The 17,835-nt window shown below is 38.0% G+C and overlaps 3 protein-coding genes across 3 annotated transcripts; 2 read left to right on the forward strand and 1 right to left on the reverse strand.

Annotated features, from left to right (window-relative positions):
• Window positions 1-10,753: 10,753 nt before the first annotated feature.
• LOC105968387 (dof zinc finger protein DOF1.5) lies at window positions 10,754-11,221 on the forward strand. Its single transcript, XM_012993013.2, has one exon. It carries the CDS (start codon window positions 10,754-10,756, stop codon window positions 11,219-11,221), a length of 468 nt encoding a protein of 155 aa, XP_012848467.2.
• Window positions 11,222-12,043: 822 nt separating this feature from the next.
• Window positions 12,044-15,397, forward strand: LOC105969004 (uncharacterized). The gene is made up of 11 exons (XM_012993724.2): window positions 12,044-12,326; window positions 12,744-12,888; window positions 13,159-13,226; window positions 13,302-13,372; window positions 13,487-13,732; window positions 13,996-14,159; window positions 14,251-14,306; window positions 14,403-14,455; window positions 14,686-14,854; window positions 14,937-15,034; window positions 15,122-15,397. The coding sequence occupies exons 1-11, from the start codon at window positions 12,149-12,151 to the stop codon at window positions 15,236-15,238; spliced, it is 1,365 nt and encodes a 454-aa protein (XP_012849178.2). The 5' UTR covers window positions 12,044-12,148; the 3' UTR covers window positions 15,239-15,397.
• Window positions 15,284-16,573, reverse strand: LOC105968386 (heavy metal-associated isoprenylated plant protein 28). The gene is made up of 3 exons (XM_012993012.2): window positions 16,429-16,573; window positions 15,876-15,951; window positions 15,284-15,784 (listed from the first exon to the last, which is right to left on the reverse strand). Exons 1-3 carry the CDS (start codon window positions 16,432-16,434, stop codon window positions 15,432-15,434), a joined length of 435 nt encoding a protein of 144 aa, XP_012848466.2. The 5' UTR covers window positions 16,435-16,573; the 3' UTR covers window positions 15,284-15,431.
• Between the last annotated feature and the right edge of the window lie 1,262 nt (window positions 16,574-17,835).

Consider the following 17,835-nt stretch of genomic DNA (forward strand, 5'->3'; position numbering starts at 1 on the left):
AATTGGAGCCAATATTCTCAATATATATATATAGCGTGAATTACAAACACCCCTGATGTATGGTCAAATTACGAAAATTCCCCTTTTGTTTGGGTAATTACAACTACCACCTTAACTATAAATCTTCTTACACGTTCATTGTTGTGGTTTCAAATTTAGTGGAATCTTCGAGATTATATGGAATATTATCACTTTTGTACCCGCTTTATCCAATTCGAACTCCACATTTTGAAGCAAGATGATCATAAGATGTGTTTTTTGACTTGTATATATCAGATTGTGGTGCATCATAAACCGTATTTTTACACAAAATGAGTATAAACTATAACACAGTACATTCCATGAAGTTTAGATGATTATGTTGAATTTGGTACCCTAAGGGTGTAGGTGTAAAGAATTATCATAGTTGAAGGGTAGATATAATTATCCAAACGATATGATTTTTTCGTAAATTGACCACATCTCAGGAGTGATATTGATATGCCTAATTGGGCCAACCCAATGGGCCTACAATTTCTTTACTTACTGGGCTACGAGCCCAATATCGAAGACCAATATCACCGAGGCCCAAACACCTTCAAGTAAGGCTTGGGCCCAACAAAGCAAACTCAACCCAATAAACGACATATAAATAGAGGTTTTACTCATTTTATTAAGGTACGTCCTATTAACCGAGCAATACTACAATACGTATTCTCTGGACTAATTCTATGATCAGCATGTCTGACTTGAGCGTCGGAGGGGTTTCCGCCGGATCAACCCCCGGCGTAGTTCACGTGTGTTCATCTCGCAGGTACCTCAGGATCATCAAGTTGTCAAGCTACTGACCCGCTTTGCTCTCCCAATACATTTTCTACACTACCCCAGGTGATCTACATTTTAGCATCATCATTTTGGCGCCGTCTGTGGGAACGATGCAAACCAGATCACGTAGCCAACAAGATCCTCCTAAGGTGTCTGCTCGGAGAGAAAAGGACATAGCAAACGACCTCCCACCTCGTGGAGGCTCTGGCTTGCCACCTCCTCCACATCCCATGGATCCGCCTCGCGAGGTTCAGGTGATCCCCCTTGGGGACCAACCACTCGCCGATCCACCGCTCCCTGCTCCTCGAATGGTTCAAATAACCGAGGATGCGCTTCAACGCATGATAGCAGAAACTTCAACTCGCGCTGCCATAGAGGCCGTGACCCAATATATCGGCACGATGGGAGCAAATGCTCCCAACGCGATACCAGCACCTGCTCCACATGTGGAGCCACCTATGGCACCACCGCCATCGACTCCATGGGGGCTTACATATGCCCCCAAAATATTTCGTTCGCCAAGGGTTATCGACTCCCTGGGGGTCACATCGCCCCCAAAACATTTCATTCGTCATAGCAGGAGCCAACGCTCCTCCTCGTGAGGCCCCACTGGGTCCTCAACATGATCAATTTCTACTTACTTCTCGAACGGTTCAGATAACCGAAGAAGACCTTCAGCGTATGATCACGGAAGATTCAACTCGTGCTGCCACTGAATCAGTGGCACCATATATCGCCAAGGTGGGGCATCTCACCCCAGTGGTTCGTGATCGCCTCATCCTAAATGGGGGGCTATCCCATCCTAAAGTTGGGCATCACATCTCAAGGGTGGTACATCCACTTACCTTTCAACCCCAAGGGGTTTCACATCCCATCAAGTGTTTCACGTCCCTACTTCAAAAACAGAAAAAATGGTATGACGCGCACGCGCGAACCAATGGCACAACCATGCGCATCCACCTCAGACCATAGGTCTCGAACGCCTCATCCTACAGTGGGCAGTTATCCCCATCCTAAGGTTGGGCATCACCCTTACCTTTCAACCCTAAGTGGGTTCACGTCACATCTCAAGAGACGAGTATAAACTCATTACTCAAAAAATAGAACATCCCCAAGGGGGTGCACATCCGATCTCAAGGAACGAGGATAATCTCCCTACTCAAAAAATAGAACATCCCCAAGGGGGTGCACATCCCATCTCAAGGAACGAGGATAATCTCCCTACTCAAAAAATAGAACATCCCCAAGGGGGCGCACATCCGATCTCAAGGAACGAGGATAATCTCCCTACTCAAAAAATAGAACATCCCCAAGGGGGTGCACATTCCATCTCAAGGAACGAGGGTAATATCCCTATTCAAAAAATAAAACATCCCCAAGGGGGGGAATATCAACCAAATAAAAAAAAATAGAAGAAAAAAGAAGAGAATGAAAAAAGAGAAGAAGAAAGAAGAAGAAAAAAGAAGACGAAGAAAAAAGAAAAGAAAAGAGTAGAAGAAGAAGATGAAAAAAGAGAAGAAGAAAGAAGAAGAAGAAAAAAGAAGATGAAAAAAAATAGAAGAAAAAAGAAGAAGATGAAAAAAGAGAAAAAGAAAGAAGAAGAAAAACCAAAACAATAAAAATAAAAAAAAAAAGAGGCGCGCGTGCAGTGCACGCGCGCGCTGACGCGCGCTGGCGTCACAAAAAAAAAAAAAAAAAAAAAAACAAAAAAAAAAAACAAAAAAAAAAAAAAAAAGCTGGAGGCGCGCGTGCACAGCACGCGCGCGTGGCTAACACGCGCCGGACGCGCGCGTGCACAGCACGCGCGACAACAACAAAAAAAAAAAAAAAAAGGTGGAGGCGCGCGTGCACCGCACGCGCGCGCGCGTCAGCAGGAAGAAAAAAAAAAAAAAAAAAATATACTTGGAGCGCGCGAGCACGTGCGCGCGCTTTCCAAGACACCCTTGGACTGCGCGCTCCCATCAAATCGCGCGCAACTTTGTCTACTCTCTACCAAATTGCGCGTAGATTTTGACTCGCTTCTCCAAATCGCACGAGAATTTCAACGCGCTCCACCACATTCCGCGAGCTCTTTAACGCACCTACCAAATTGCGTTCGCTATCAAATGGAAAATTAAAAAAAAAAATTTATTTCTCCACGCCATGCCAACGATTAACGCAAGACTACAACACCGATCTACTCTCAATACGATCCGGTACCCCTTTCAAGTTGGCTCCCACATCGTCTCGAGAGTGGGGGGCTTGCGAGACAACTTCCAAGAGGAGCCAACTCGCTCAGTACTACCACCCGTTGCGAGATAACTCCCACGAGGAGCCAACTCCCTCGGGTCTACGAAACCATAGCGAGAAAACTCCCACGAGGAGACCATTCGCTCCGTCATATAGCCCGTTGTGGGACAACTCCCACGAGGAGCTAACCCCCTCTAGTCTCAAAACTACAGCGAGACAATTCCCACGAGGAGTCCACTCGCTCAGTACTACAACCGGCAGCAAGACAACTCCCACGAGGAGATAACTTGCTCAGTCATATAACCCGTTGCGAGGCAACTCCCACGAGGAGCCAACTCCCTCGGGTCTCAACGCCATAGCGAGATAACTCCCACGAGGAGCAAACTCGCTCGGCCCTACACACTCGTTGCGAGACAACTCCCACGAGGGGCCAACTCGCTCGGAACTACAACCCGTAGCGAGACAACTCCCACGAGGAGATAACTCGCTCCGTCCTACAACCCGCAGCGAGACAACTCTCACGAGGAGCCAACTCCCTCGGGTCTACGAAACCATAGCGAGATAACTCCCACGAGGAGACCATTCGCTCCGTCCTATAGCCCGTTGTGGGACAACTCCCACGAGGAGCTAACCCCCTATAGTCTCAAAACTACAGCGAGACAACTCCCACGAGGAGACCACTCGATCAATCCTACAGCCCGTTGCGAGGCAACTCCCACGAGGAGCCAACTCGCTCGGCCCTACGAACCCACAGCGAGATAACTTCTACGAGGAGACCACTCGTTCCATCCTACGACCCGCAGCGAGGAAACTCCCACGAGGAGACAACTCGCTCGATCCTACGAACCCACAGCGAGATAACTCCTACGAGGAGACCACTCGCTCCATCCTACGACCCGCAGCGAGGAAACTCCCACGAGGAGCCAACTCGCTCGGTCCTACGAACCCACAGCGAGATAACTCCTACGAGGAGACCACTCGCTCCATCCTACGACCCGCAGCGAGGAAACTCCCACGAGGAGCCAACTCGCTCGGTCCTACGAACCCACAGCGAGATAACTCCTATGAGGAGACCACTCGCTCCATCCTACGACCCGCAGTGAGGAAACTCCCACGAGGAGCCAACTCGCTCGGTCCTATGAACCCACAGCGAGATAACTCCTACGAGGAGACCACTGGCTCCATCCTATGATCCGCAGCGAGATTACTCCCACGAGGAGCCAACTCGCTCGGTACTATAACCTACAGCGAGATAACTCCCACGAGGAGACAACTCGCTCGGTACCCCAACCCGCAGCGGGACAACTCCCACGAGGAGCTAACTCGCTCGATATTACAAATCCGTTGCAAGGCAACTCCCACGTGCAACCACCTCGCTCGATAATAAGACTCGCTGCGAAACAACTCCCACGAGGAGACAACTCGCTCAGAGCAACATCAATCTACACGCGCCTAAATCGCGCATCATCCAATGCTCCTACAACTTCGCTCAAGACAACTCTCTCGAAGAGCCAACTCGCTCGATACTACAACCCGCAGCGAGACAACTCCCACGAGGAGTCAACTCGCTCGACACTACAAATCCGTTGCAAGACAACTCTCACGTGCAACCACCTCGCTCGATAATATTACTCACCGCGAGACAACTCCCATGAGGAGACAACTCGCCCGAAATTCACCATATAATCGCAAGCTCAAGTTAGCACGATTACAACCCTAGAAGCACTTAGAGATATTATGAGAATCTATATAGCCTGGCCAGCTTGATTACTCAAATTTATCTACTTGTTTTCGATGGGTCATTCATTAAAACGTGGCCACGTTCCAAACATACTTAAGACCCACGAGGTCTAACAAGGGGCACGACCCCCATATAAAAAAAAATCTTGAGAGCCTGATCCCCTCCTCAAGTACATCACGCAGAAGGCTATATGTAAACACATACAAGCAACGCGTCAAAACATTGAAAATGTCGAAAAATAACAACTCCCACGAGGAGAATACTAGCTCCGTGCTACTACATTATCGTGAGACAACTTCCACGAAGACGTAACTCGATCAACTCGATTACCCCAGAGACAACTCCCACGAGGAGATTACTTGATCCGTGCTACTACATTATCGCGAGACAACTCCCACGAGGAGATAACTCGATCAACACTATTACCCCGCGACAAGATAGCTCCCACGAGGAGATAAATCGCTACTACATCGTCGCGGGACAAAACCGACGACTCAATTAATTTATATTGCGGCAACTTTGTCGCGCTATGCGCCAACGCGCATTCACACCCCTCCGACACACGCTCCAACGCGTTTTCGCATACCATTAGGCCATACGCCAACGATCGACTTCTACAATTTTTACTCTCGACACGATCTGAGACCCATCACAACATGGCCCCCACATCGACTCGAGAGTGGGGGGCTTAATGATATGCCTAATTGGGCCAACCCAATGGGCCTACAATTTCTTTACTTACTGGGCTACGAGCCCAATATCGAAGACCAATATCACCGAGGCCCAAACACCTTCAAGTAAGGCTTGGGCCCAACAAAGCAAACTCAACCCAATAAACGACATATAAATAGAGGTTTTACTCATTTTATTAAGGTACGTCCTATTAACCGAGCAATACTACAATACGTATTCTCTGGACTAATTCTATGATCAGCATGTCTGACTTGAGCGTCGGAGGGGTTTCCGCCGGATCAACCCCCGGCGTAGTTCACGTGTGTTCATCTCGCAGGTACCTCAGGATCATCAAGTTGTCAAGCTACTGACCCGCTTTGCTCTCCCAATACATTTTCTACACTACCCCAGGTGATCTACATTTTAGCATCATCAGATATATATATATATATATATATATATATATATATATATATATATATATATATGCCTCAGAACATTTGAAACGGTATATATATTTTACACACATCTACATACATATCATCATATATATATATATATTTGTGTGATATTGCATATAAATGAAACGTGAAAAAAACTATCGGCATGTTTCACCAAATATAGTGTCTACAAATTTCTAAATTCGAAAGGAAAGCACTATAAAAACTGATAATGTAGTTCTTTACAGGATCCTCTTTGTCGGAGTATTTCAAATTCTATATATATTTCTCCTCCACTTTTTTTTGTCCTTTGATTTAATTTCTTACCACTTTACCCATGAAAATAATTTATTTATAAGTCCCTATTATTATATATAAATATATAATACATAGTTTAATAAATAAAAATGATTTTCCCTGTTATTCCGAATTTTGAGTTACATTTTATTTATTTATTTTTACCAATGAGGCCATCATGACATTGATGTTTTGGCTTCTTTTAAGAAGAAACACATCAAATAATCGATTGCAATTTTTGTTGATATCTTTGTGGGGCCTACTCCTTCAAACCCTGATTCTGCAACCAATCAGAAAATGTGGTTTGTTTTGGGTCAAACTTTTTTATTTTTTCTTCTTTCTTCTTTTTAACCTATTTCCATTTACCTGTGTAGTAGAACTCATGAATTACTATGTTAAAAATTAATAAAACCTATCAAACGATAATATATTAATATATAAGTATTGATGACATGCACGTGTATATTATCAAAGGGAAAATAAAAATATAAAACACAATTTAACAGATAATTACTAAAATTGAAGAAGCAAATATATAATTGATGACAGCAAAGGTTGTACCAAAATTAGGTTTTAAATGAGGATTTAATTTTGATGAAAGTAGTTGTCCAGTCGCTTTCATTTATTTCAACATTTTTTTCTTCTCATTTCCCTCTTAAAGTTTAGCTCCTATATATATTATTATTGCCATTAATTCTTTTATGTATGGCCAACCAATTTCTTTTGTTTTCTTCTTCTTATTTATTTTTTTTAATTTTGTTTTTACAAAAAGGAATGCCAATGCCGTACGGTTTCTTTTTTTCTCTATGCTTGCATTTATTTATTTTTTATTTTTTCGGAAATGAAGGAATAACGCAGATCATACGAGAGACGTAAACTACACTATGTTAATTATAACCATGTGCATGTGACTAATTTTGGTTATGTAAAACGAACTCTCTTACTCCAACCACCACTAATTCCTTAAGGAACCGTTTCTCTTTTGAATGTATTATTAGTTGGTTTATTCGTCTTCAATAAATCAGACAATTTATAAATGACATCTTAAACAACGCTCTTTTCTAATTCCTTAATGATTTCCGGTGTAGCTTAAGTAATATCGAACGTGAAAATTTATAATATAGCTAGATGAATACGAAAAAATAGATTTTCGATTTTGGAGCAACTTTTGTCACTCGTATTGCTAAAATTCCAAAAAGAAAAAACTGTACGAAATCAAAATTAGTTTTTCACTTCTAAAAATAGAAATAAAATACTATAATTTTTTTTCCCAAAAATAAGTAAATAAATTCGTTATATCCGAATTCCACGTCAGTTCACATATGAATTATAATTCTGATTAAAGTTCAAAGAATTCAAATATAAATTAGAAAAAAAAAAAGTAAAATTCTTTGTTATGATATATCATATCCCAGTCAGTGTAAAGGAGAAAGAATAATTCTAATGCTATAAATGAAAAAGAAAAAAATGCAACTAACGTTGCTAATACAAATACAAATGGAAGAAGACGCACTTTATTACAAATTTTGCTTTAAATATTACATTAAAAGACATGTCATTCCACGTGATTGGCCCTACACGTACGCTATTCTCCATTTCCCCCTTGAGTGCACCACTCTTGCTTAATGTAGGTCCCACTTTATTCATTGTTCTTGCTTTCAATAATTTATATCCCATTTAATTTATTCCATCTCCTCTACTATTATACATTCTTCCCCCCCTCTTTTTTTTTTTAATAATATTTTCAAAATTATATATATATTCTTTATAAAAATATTCATATGTTTGAATATCTAATAATAACATACTAAAAGTCTATAAAAAAAACTTTGGATTAATAGTTTATATGCATACTCACTATGTTCGACGAGTATGATCCTCTGACGAACACGATAAAAGTTTTGCGAACGAATTTGTATTTGTTTAACTTCTGAAGAAAATAAAATCAAGAACGAAAACCCAAAATGGAAAGGGCTTTTGAGTCATTAAACAAAATTAGTACGGACAAGCACAAGCCCAATAGAAGAGGTAAGGGATTTCATTATTAAGTAGCCCAATACCATTGGTTCATGATAGAGATTTATGGTCCATTATAATGCTTGATGGATGATCTATTAACAAGCTTATTTGGCCCGCATGTGATTTCTAAGGCCCGGCCCGAAAACACTAAATAAAGTTTTAATCTTGATTAAGGATGTAACAACATCGATAATAGGTCTACGATTGCCAAGTCTCCTGCTTAACTCCTCAAATTACTTCGATTTTGTTATTTTAGATTTTTTTAAGAAAATTAATATTAAATCATAGAAAATTCGGGGTTATTCCCAAAATTACGAGATTTACTAAAATTCAACTTGTCATTTTTTGTAATTTTTAATATTTTTCTATTTTAATTAGGATGTTCGGTTTTACTAATATATAAATAGCTACATGATGACTTTATTTTCAAAGAATTTTGAATTATAAGTAAAATCTTTCAAGTTTTCTTTATTTTTTAGTAAATTCAATAGTTATTTTATTCTATAGAATTATTTCGTAAAAATTTTTTCACGCTTCCGTTGTATATGTATAATCAATAATTATTTTTTCTATAAATTGTTTTTGAGGCCCTCAAAAGTAAAAGTTTGTGACTTTCCAATCAAAGGGAAAGGGAAAATGGTGGCTTGTGGAAAGTGTAAAAGTAGTGTTTGAAATGTGGCTACTTTTGAATTAATGAAAAATAAAAAGTCCTTTTATCAAAATAATTGCATAATTAAACTCCACTTTTGAATTTAATACTAATTCCAACTGAAAGCAGCCACCTGGAGCCTATATAAAAGGAAAAATATTTTTAGTGGAATAATTAGACTCCAAGGATCTACTTTTTTTTTTTTTTTTTTTTTTTTTGTGATTAAGGATAGGGGTGAAAGTCGGATGGATCGGATCGGAATTAGCCTTTTCGGAAAATTTCCAAAAAATTTCGGAAGTACAAAATCAATTCCAATTCCAATTCCAAAATTTTCGGAATCTAAAAATTCATTCCAATTCCAAAAGGCCCGGAAATTTCGGAATTTCGGAAAAAAATCGGAAATCACATAAGCTTTAAAATTTCAAAACATAGCCGAAATTTTCTAAAATGTTCATAATTTTTCGAAAATAAGAGCATCCACGTCGATAAAAGTAAAACTAATAATTACTAAATTTCAGTTCAAAGAAATAAATAAAAATAAACACAGCATAATATCCAATAAAACTTCAACAACAATTCATTATGTCAAAATCCTAAAACAAAACTTATAGGTGTATTTTTCGAAAAATAAGTATTATATAATATATACTATTTATAGGTGTATTTTTCGGAAAAAAATCGGAATTTTTCGGAATTAATTTCGGAATAAAATCGGATCGGAAATCGGAAATTCCAAATTTATTTTATATAATTCCAATTCCAATCCAAAAAAATCGAAAAATTTCGGAAATCGGAATTTCGGAAGTCGGAATGAAAAAAGTTGTTCCAAAATCGAAACTTTTCGGATCGGAACCGGCGGAAATTGGAAAATCCGTTCCAACTTGCACCCCTAATTAAGGACCAAAAGCTAAAGTTACACGTGAAATTTGGGGAAAGTAGCAAATCAAAAGGTTAGTGATCAATTATCAAAACATCCGATTCCTTAAAGGAGTATTTTGAATTATTTAATATGAATGTTTTTCTTTTTCAAATCTTATATTTTTAATATTGTTGATATATACTACTTATAGTAATTTACATTTGGGTGTATTGTCATTGAACCTTATTTGAAATTAGGAGAATACTCGTAGTGGATTAGTATGTGCCAGTCGATGACTAACTTCAGACTTATTTTTGTAGTCTTCTGCAAAATATGAATTAAATGACGATGAGACAATAATCTTGATTCAACAGTCATAATTTATGTTATTTAAGGTAATTTCTATACTAAACGGGTGGATTTTTGTCCTTGATGTACACATAACAATGTATGTGTATTTTTTTGTAGTGTATTTAACCAGATGTAACATAGTATAAACCGTTAATTTCTCCTCCATGACCAGGAGTGCGTCAACTATATATATATAGTCCTCCTTGATAAAATACCATTTAATTAAATAAATAAAAAAAGCAAGTGGATTTCATGTAAATTAATTACTTAATTAAATAAAAGTAATTAAAACAACTTTTGGTGTTGGAAATCTTTATTAATCTTTATCTTTATGCTCCCACTTTTGTACACTTTGTACTCAATCTACCTGGACTGGGACCCACTTTATAGACTTTCAAACTAAAACAAGTTTATTAATGACGTGGACTATCATTATGATGTGGACAAAAAGTTCAGCATCAACTTTTGGAGGCTCTTTGCTTCTGCCATGGCGGCCTTCATTCATTTAATTTAATCTCAATTCTCTCTCTCTCTCTCTCTCTCTCTCTCTCTCTCTCTCTCTCTCTCTCTCTCTATATATATATATATATAACAACACCCCATAATAGAACATCATTAAACACAAATTCCTGCACAATCCGTCATCCTATTTCTCCGGGATATATATAATTATTAATTAGATAAATATATAGATGGGTGATCAGGTAGAAGAAAGATCATCAGGGATAAAGTTGTTTGGGGCTACAATTTGTGTGAAAGAAATATCATCACCAAACAATGAGAAAGAAGATCGGACGGTGGAGAAGAGGCCGGAAAAGATAATCCCGTGCCCCAGATGCAAGAGCATGGAGACAAAGTTTTGTTATTTCAACAATTACAACGTTAATCAGCCCAGGCACTTCTGCAAGGCCTGCCAGAGGTACTGGACTGCCGGCGGCGCTCTCCGCAACGTTCCCGTCGGAGCTGGTCGCCGCAAAATTAAGCCGCCGTGCCCTGGTGGGCTACTCTCTGATCAGGGCTGCTTCTATGACGCATCCGCCGCCGCCACCGCCCCCGGCGTTCTGCAGCATTTGGATTTTGACAGAGTGCATTTGGAGCGCGGCGGTTTTGGTCATTGTTTTCCGGCGAAGAGGAGGAGATTCGCCGCCGCCGAAAATTAAAGTCGTTAATTCATCTTTCCAGTTTGTCTCCTAGTTCCTAGGTTACGCTTCTTGCTGTACAATGTACATACACCCTGTACCAGTTGATGATTTAGTAATATTTGATCTATTATTTAATTAAAACATAATGTTGGTATTAATAATTAGTATATATAATAGGGTAAATTATAACCACCCCTGAGGTATGGTCAATTTACGAAAAAAACCCCATTATTTGGATAATTACATCTGCTCCTCTCAACTATGATTGTTTCTTACATATTTACCCTTGTGGTGTCAAATTCAACATAATCATCTAGATTTCGTGGAATGTGCTCTAGTTTGTCATTGTTTTGTGTAAAAATACAGTTTTCTGATGCACCACATTCTGATATATACAAGCCAAAAAACACAAATTATGATCATCTTGCTTCAAAATGTGGAGTTCGAACTCCATAAATCGGGTACAAAAGTGATAATATTCCATATAATCTCGAAGATTCCACTAAATTTGAAACCGCAAAGGGGTGGTTGTAATTACCCAAACAAGAGGGGGGTTTTGTAGTTTAACCATACCTTAGGGATGGTTGTAATTTACCCTATATAATATAATTTTTAATTATAAAATGTTCTTATTTGACCCCTCAATAATATTATTTTGTAAAAGCCCATCAACTGAGAAATAGCCCAAATGTTTGGGCCACAAGAATAATTACAAGAATTTCCAGCCCAACAGTAAATTTTAAGTTTCATTAGATCAGCGGCAGAGCACGAGCAGACCACGCGTTTATGGTGCACCGGCGCACCACAGGATTAAAACGAAGCAGGTTTGAATGCTGACGTAGACAGCTGTGGTCAAATAACAATGGACTAACCACCGAACACAGAGTAGAACAGAACGTGCTGCCTTATTTATTACTTTAAATTAGCTATAAATGGCGCATACAAATGGCATCCCCACCTCCTCTATTTTATTCTGGTTCTCAATTTCTCCGTAACCGGAACACGAATTCGAACAATCCGACGTCGTTTTCTTCGAATTCCTGCTCCCATCTCCCTTCCTCTTTCTATTCCAACTCGTCGTGTTATCGCGCAGGGCATAACTGGAATTTCATAGCTTTCTCCGGTAACCAACCACTCGCTCTCGTCCTTTTTTTTTTTTTGGTTTCCTCAACTGTGAATTCCTCAATTCTGTTTTCCGATGCGTATGTTTTGATACTAAATTATTGTATACGGCTGAGATTTTCACCATTCTCAAATCTGTATGAAAGGGGGTTATGGAATTTGTGGGGTTTGGTACTTCGATTATTTGATTCGCCTTTTTGTTTTTATCTAACAATTTGGGGTTTTTTAAATATTGTAGAAACTTGTCGATGAGTTGAATGCCTACTATGAATACAATGTTGTTGAAGATGCACCACAATACTTTAACTCTATGCATTCTGTATAATTAGATAGCTCCGAGTAATGTAGATTGTAGTCACTTTAATACTTGATAGCTCTTTCGAGATTTTTAATCCGAGGGTTTACCGGCACTTTGCAGTCGTAAAGAATATTTGGAAGTGCCAAAGCCTGAAAGCTCAATCAATGAGTATGACTCAAGGAAATGTTGCGTCTCCGACGGTCATGATTAATGTGGACGATAAACCGGACCATCTTGTTGTTCTTGTACATGGCATCATGGGGAGGTATGTTTAATTCTCGATTTCTTGCACATGAAATATCTTTGCCTTATTCATAGATTAGATCATCTGGAGAACCCTTTCATTCAAGGTCATCGATTTTGACCTCATTCAGTGATTTATAAATTATAACTATGAAAAAGAGAAAATTCTTTCAACGATTTAGTTTGATGGAACGAACTTCGTAAATCATACACCAAAGCGTATAACGGATTTTTTGGATGCATGTAGATATTTACTGTGACTAAGAGTAACTGAAGTTTCCAAGTATTGCAGCCCTAGTGACTGGACATACTTTGAAGCAGAGTTGAAGAGGCAACTAGGAAAAAACTTCCTGATATATGGTATTGCTATTTGTGCGAAAATAGTCACTTTTCTGACAAGTTTATTCAATATATTAACTTGCTTATTACGTGCAGCAAGTTCCTGTAATACGTACACAAAGACTTTCACCGGTGTTGATGGTGCTGGTAAACGACTGGCTGATGAAGTGAGTTTTTTTTAAAGGTTCCCGTCTGTGCATGTCTTGTCCTTGTGTTTAAAATTGGTTTTCCTAATAATATTCGGTGAATTTTAAAAAAATTGTTACGTTGGATTTACATAGGTTATGCAGGTTGTGAAAAAGACGGAGAGCTTAAGAAAGATATCCTTCTTAGCTCATTCTCTGGGTGGATTAATAGCAAGATATGCAGTTGCTGTTTTATACTCGCCTAATGTCTTTTCTGATCAACCTGATGATAAAGTTGACTTGGCTTCTACAAGTTCCAAAACGTCCTCGATTGCTGGGCTGGATGCAATTAATTTTATTACCCTAGCAACGCCTCATCTTGGAGTAAGAGGGAATAAGCAGGTATATTTTGCTAATGGCAACATCAACTCGTATTTCATATGTAAATTATTTTTCGGTGATTTTATTAACAAATGACTTATTTTAGCCCCCTTCACGTTTTAATTTTATACGATCCAAAAGGCAACACATGTTGAGGGCACTCTCTGTAAAAGTGGAGATACGACTAAAATGAACTCAAAATATTTTGCTTAAAACAAATAGCTATCATTGGCAGTCATTTGGAATCTGATTTCCGGACGTTTAATTTTGTTTTAATGACTCAGCTTCCATTCCTTATGGGCTTCTCTTTCTTGGAAAAACTTGCTGCACCAATTGCCCCTGTTTTTACGGGTCAAACTGGCAGTCAACTCTTCCTCACAGATGGGAAACCCGAAAAACCTCCTCTATTATTACAGATGACCTCAGATTGCGACGAAGGAAAGTTCATGTGAGTACAGTTGTTAGACTGTTAACATGTTCTTTAATCAACTTTTGGCTGGCCTCGTATTTTAAGCTAACTGTGGTTGTTTACATTGCAGATCTGCGCTTGGCACTTTCAGATGTCGAATTCTTTATGCTAATGTTGCTTATGACCGTATCCTTATGTTCAGTCTCATTAAGTTGGAATTGAAATGTTACTACTGAAATAGTTCTTCTCTGTTGCGTTATAAAGATTCTTAGCATAATCCAGATATGGTCGGTTGGCGCACAGCCTCCATAAGACGCGAAACAGAACTTATGAAGGTAACTACATTTGTTGGATACGGTGAAATAAAATTATTTAAGATGCAATGAATTATAAATTTCTTATTTTTGAGTCTTCACTTATACTTGATTGAAAAAATGCTAATCTAAAGAAAGTGTTTATGGCTTCTTTCACTTTGGAAATGGTTCCATGATCCACTAATCTTCGACGAATTTCAAATCATGGTGGAATTATTATTCTTAAATTTTCTGATATTTGGATATGGCAGCCTCCTAGTCAATCATTGGATGGCTATCAACATGTCGTTAATCTGGAGTACTGCCCGCCAGTTTTATCCGAGAGTTCGGATTTCCATCCAGAGGCAGCCAAAGCAAAGGAGGCAGCTCAAAACGAACCAACTACACAGAACACCGTAGAATATCACGAGATTATGGAAGGTATATTTTCCAATTCCTACAAAACGACAGCTGTCTTATTACAGACCGATTATCTCACGAAACGACAGCTGTCTTATTACAGAGGAAATGATAGATGGTTTACAAAGACTGGGATGGACCAAAGTTGATATCAGCTTCCACTCAGCACTGTGGCCCTTCTTTGCACACAATAATATTAACGTAAGGCTGCAAATTTTCGCATTTATGACCATTGTCCGTTTGTCGTATTGCTCTAATTTGTTATTTCTTATGCCTCCGATAAAACAGGTGAAAAACGAGTGGTTGCATAATGCTGGAGCGGGAGTAGTTGCTCATGTTGCAGATACCATAAAGCAACAAGAGAATCAACAAGACTCTTCACCATATGCTCTCCTCGGAAGTTAATTAAAAATTCAATCTTGGAGCTATTTTATGGACCAAAAACGAGTATTAAACTAAGCAATTTTGTTGTACATTCTCAAAACACGAAAGAGATGGAGATTCGAACTTGTAAATCAAACGCACTGCATCAATTCATACATATATGTAAAGTGAACACACACAAACACACACACAGTGTTTTACTTTCTTTGTTTGATTACATTATAGAGCAGCCAGTGGCATTATCGTCACTAAACATGGTGGAGGCTCGTTCGTTGATGACTGCGGATGAAGGTGGCTGCTGATAGTAGCCATGTTGGTGGCCGTTGTACCCGTGCTTATAATAGTTGTACTTTGAAGATGGCTGAGCCGTGTAATAATTAGGAGTGGCGGTGTAGCCGGAATTAGGGTCTGGGTTGTAGTAACTGTGGTACTCGGGGTTGTACGGAAATGGCCAAAGCTCTGCCGTACGGCCGGTGCTTCTTACTTTTTTGAGGACCTTTTTCTGATCGGTCCGTCCGGTCACCGTTACCTTTTGCATGTTCATGTCTATGTCGACGTTGTCCACTCCTAAATAATTATTTCACAACCAAATAGTTATTAGTTCATTTAATTGAATAATTATTGAAGAAAAAAGGGCAATATTTCAAATTCGTAATACCGTCTAATTTGGAAAGAGCTTTCGTTACTCTGCGCTCACATCCAGGACAGTCCATGTGCACTCTCAACTCCACAATCTGAAACAAATTAAACAAGTTTAATGATGTAATTAAGATTTGAGATTGCGTGCCCACAATTGACAAAATAATCTTCATTATGGACTTTAATTACTTACAGTTCAACATCTTAATTCCTAGCTAGAAAATAAAACTTGTAAGCATAAAAGTAAGTTAGAAGAGAGAATAATAATCAAACAGCACACAAAATTTGAATTCAGAGATCTTGTAATTGTTAGTAGATTTTTATACATGCAGTTTCACTTTGGCCGCCAAAAACTCTTGGTTACAGACAAACCCTTGTATATGCATCTTGATTATACATACAGATCGACCAAAGCATGTACATATATACATACATATAAATACGTACATAAAATACATATATCAACATAAGTGCATGTCTGTTTATCAAATAAAAATATAATGGAAATATATATATACATATATACAAATTCTAGCAAAACTAGGTTGCAGAATCAAGAAAGAAAAGATTACCGTCATGTTTTGAGCAGGAGCTAATAAATATGTGTTTAACTGGAAAATCTGAGATTTATTTGGAATAACTAAAACAATAAGAACGATGACCTAATATATAAAGAGAGGCGCTAGCTTCCCTGTATGTAGGCTGCAGCCTGTATTTAATTTAAGGACAAGTTACATTATATTTTAATTAATTAATAATGCATTAATAATTAAAAAAAGATAGAAACATTAGTCTTAATTAATTAAAATATTATTAATGAAATGGTCTGCGCCCACAAATACTATTTACTCAAAATTTATGCCGCTTCTTTCTTATCACCTTTTTCCTGTGGAGGACCCATCCTCATGAAATTATGCACAACTTTCTTTAATTTCCAGTCTGGATAATCATTCTTTATTTTATTTTTTATTATTTCTATTTTTTTCGTTGGATCATTGTCTTTTGATGAAATATTAATTAGCCAAAGAAAAACTAATTTGAAAAGAGTAATTATTATTATAGTAGGTTATTCAACTAAACCACGTAAGCTGTGGAGCGTCAGCCACTGTTGATATTTGAATTTGTTTGTTTTTTTGGAGGAGCGTGTTGGCTTATGCATGCCCCATCACTTAATTATTAATTATTTGTTTTTAATTTGTTAACAATGATTAATCTAATTCACGAAAAATCTGCAGCTGGAAAGAATATATATACGGTTGGAATAGGTTTTCAGTAGGTATCATACTTTGTCGCCACGGCTAGTTTTTTCATGAATAAGCTGGCATGCAGATCGACCCGACAAAATTCAGCTAAGCTTCAAACTTTGTTCTCATCGTAAAACCAACTTGCGATTAGGCCGATTAGATAATTAATTAAATATATAATTATTTCAAATCGTAATTACCATAACCCCGGAAATTATAAAGAAAGACTTTGACCTGAAAATATATTGTATGATCAAACATCGGTGACGTGTGATACAATTGATATGTATGAATATTAAGTGAAGTTTACATTACACTAAACAAGGAATTAAGCTGCAGATTAAACTATTAAATGGCATTGCCTGGTGTGATGTAATTTACACGAAAATGACCCCTCCGCCAATTCCTTTGCTATCACGTAGCTAGCTAAATACTTGACTTATATTTAATATATATATATATATATATATATATATATATATATATATATATATATATATATATATATATATATATATATATATATATATATATATATACGCACAAAAGAACAAATGAATTTATTTAGAGGAAAGTTGTTGGAAATTTAGGTAAAGATGAAAAGCTCTTTCAGAAAGCAACCTGGAAATATCCCTAACACACGCCTAATTAAATAAAGAACTCCTAATTAATAGCCTTAACCTCAATTCTTTTTTCTTTTTCTTTTTTTTTTTTTTTATTGAGAGAGGAAATAAT

This window comes from Erythranthe guttata, chromosome 13, assembly GCF_056151865.1.
Source record: "Erythranthe guttata isolate IM_541 chromosome 13, IM_541, whole genome shotgun sequence".
Taxonomy (NCBI): domain Eukaryota; kingdom Viridiplantae; phylum Streptophyta; class Magnoliopsida; order Lamiales; family Phrymaceae; genus Erythranthe; species Erythranthe guttata.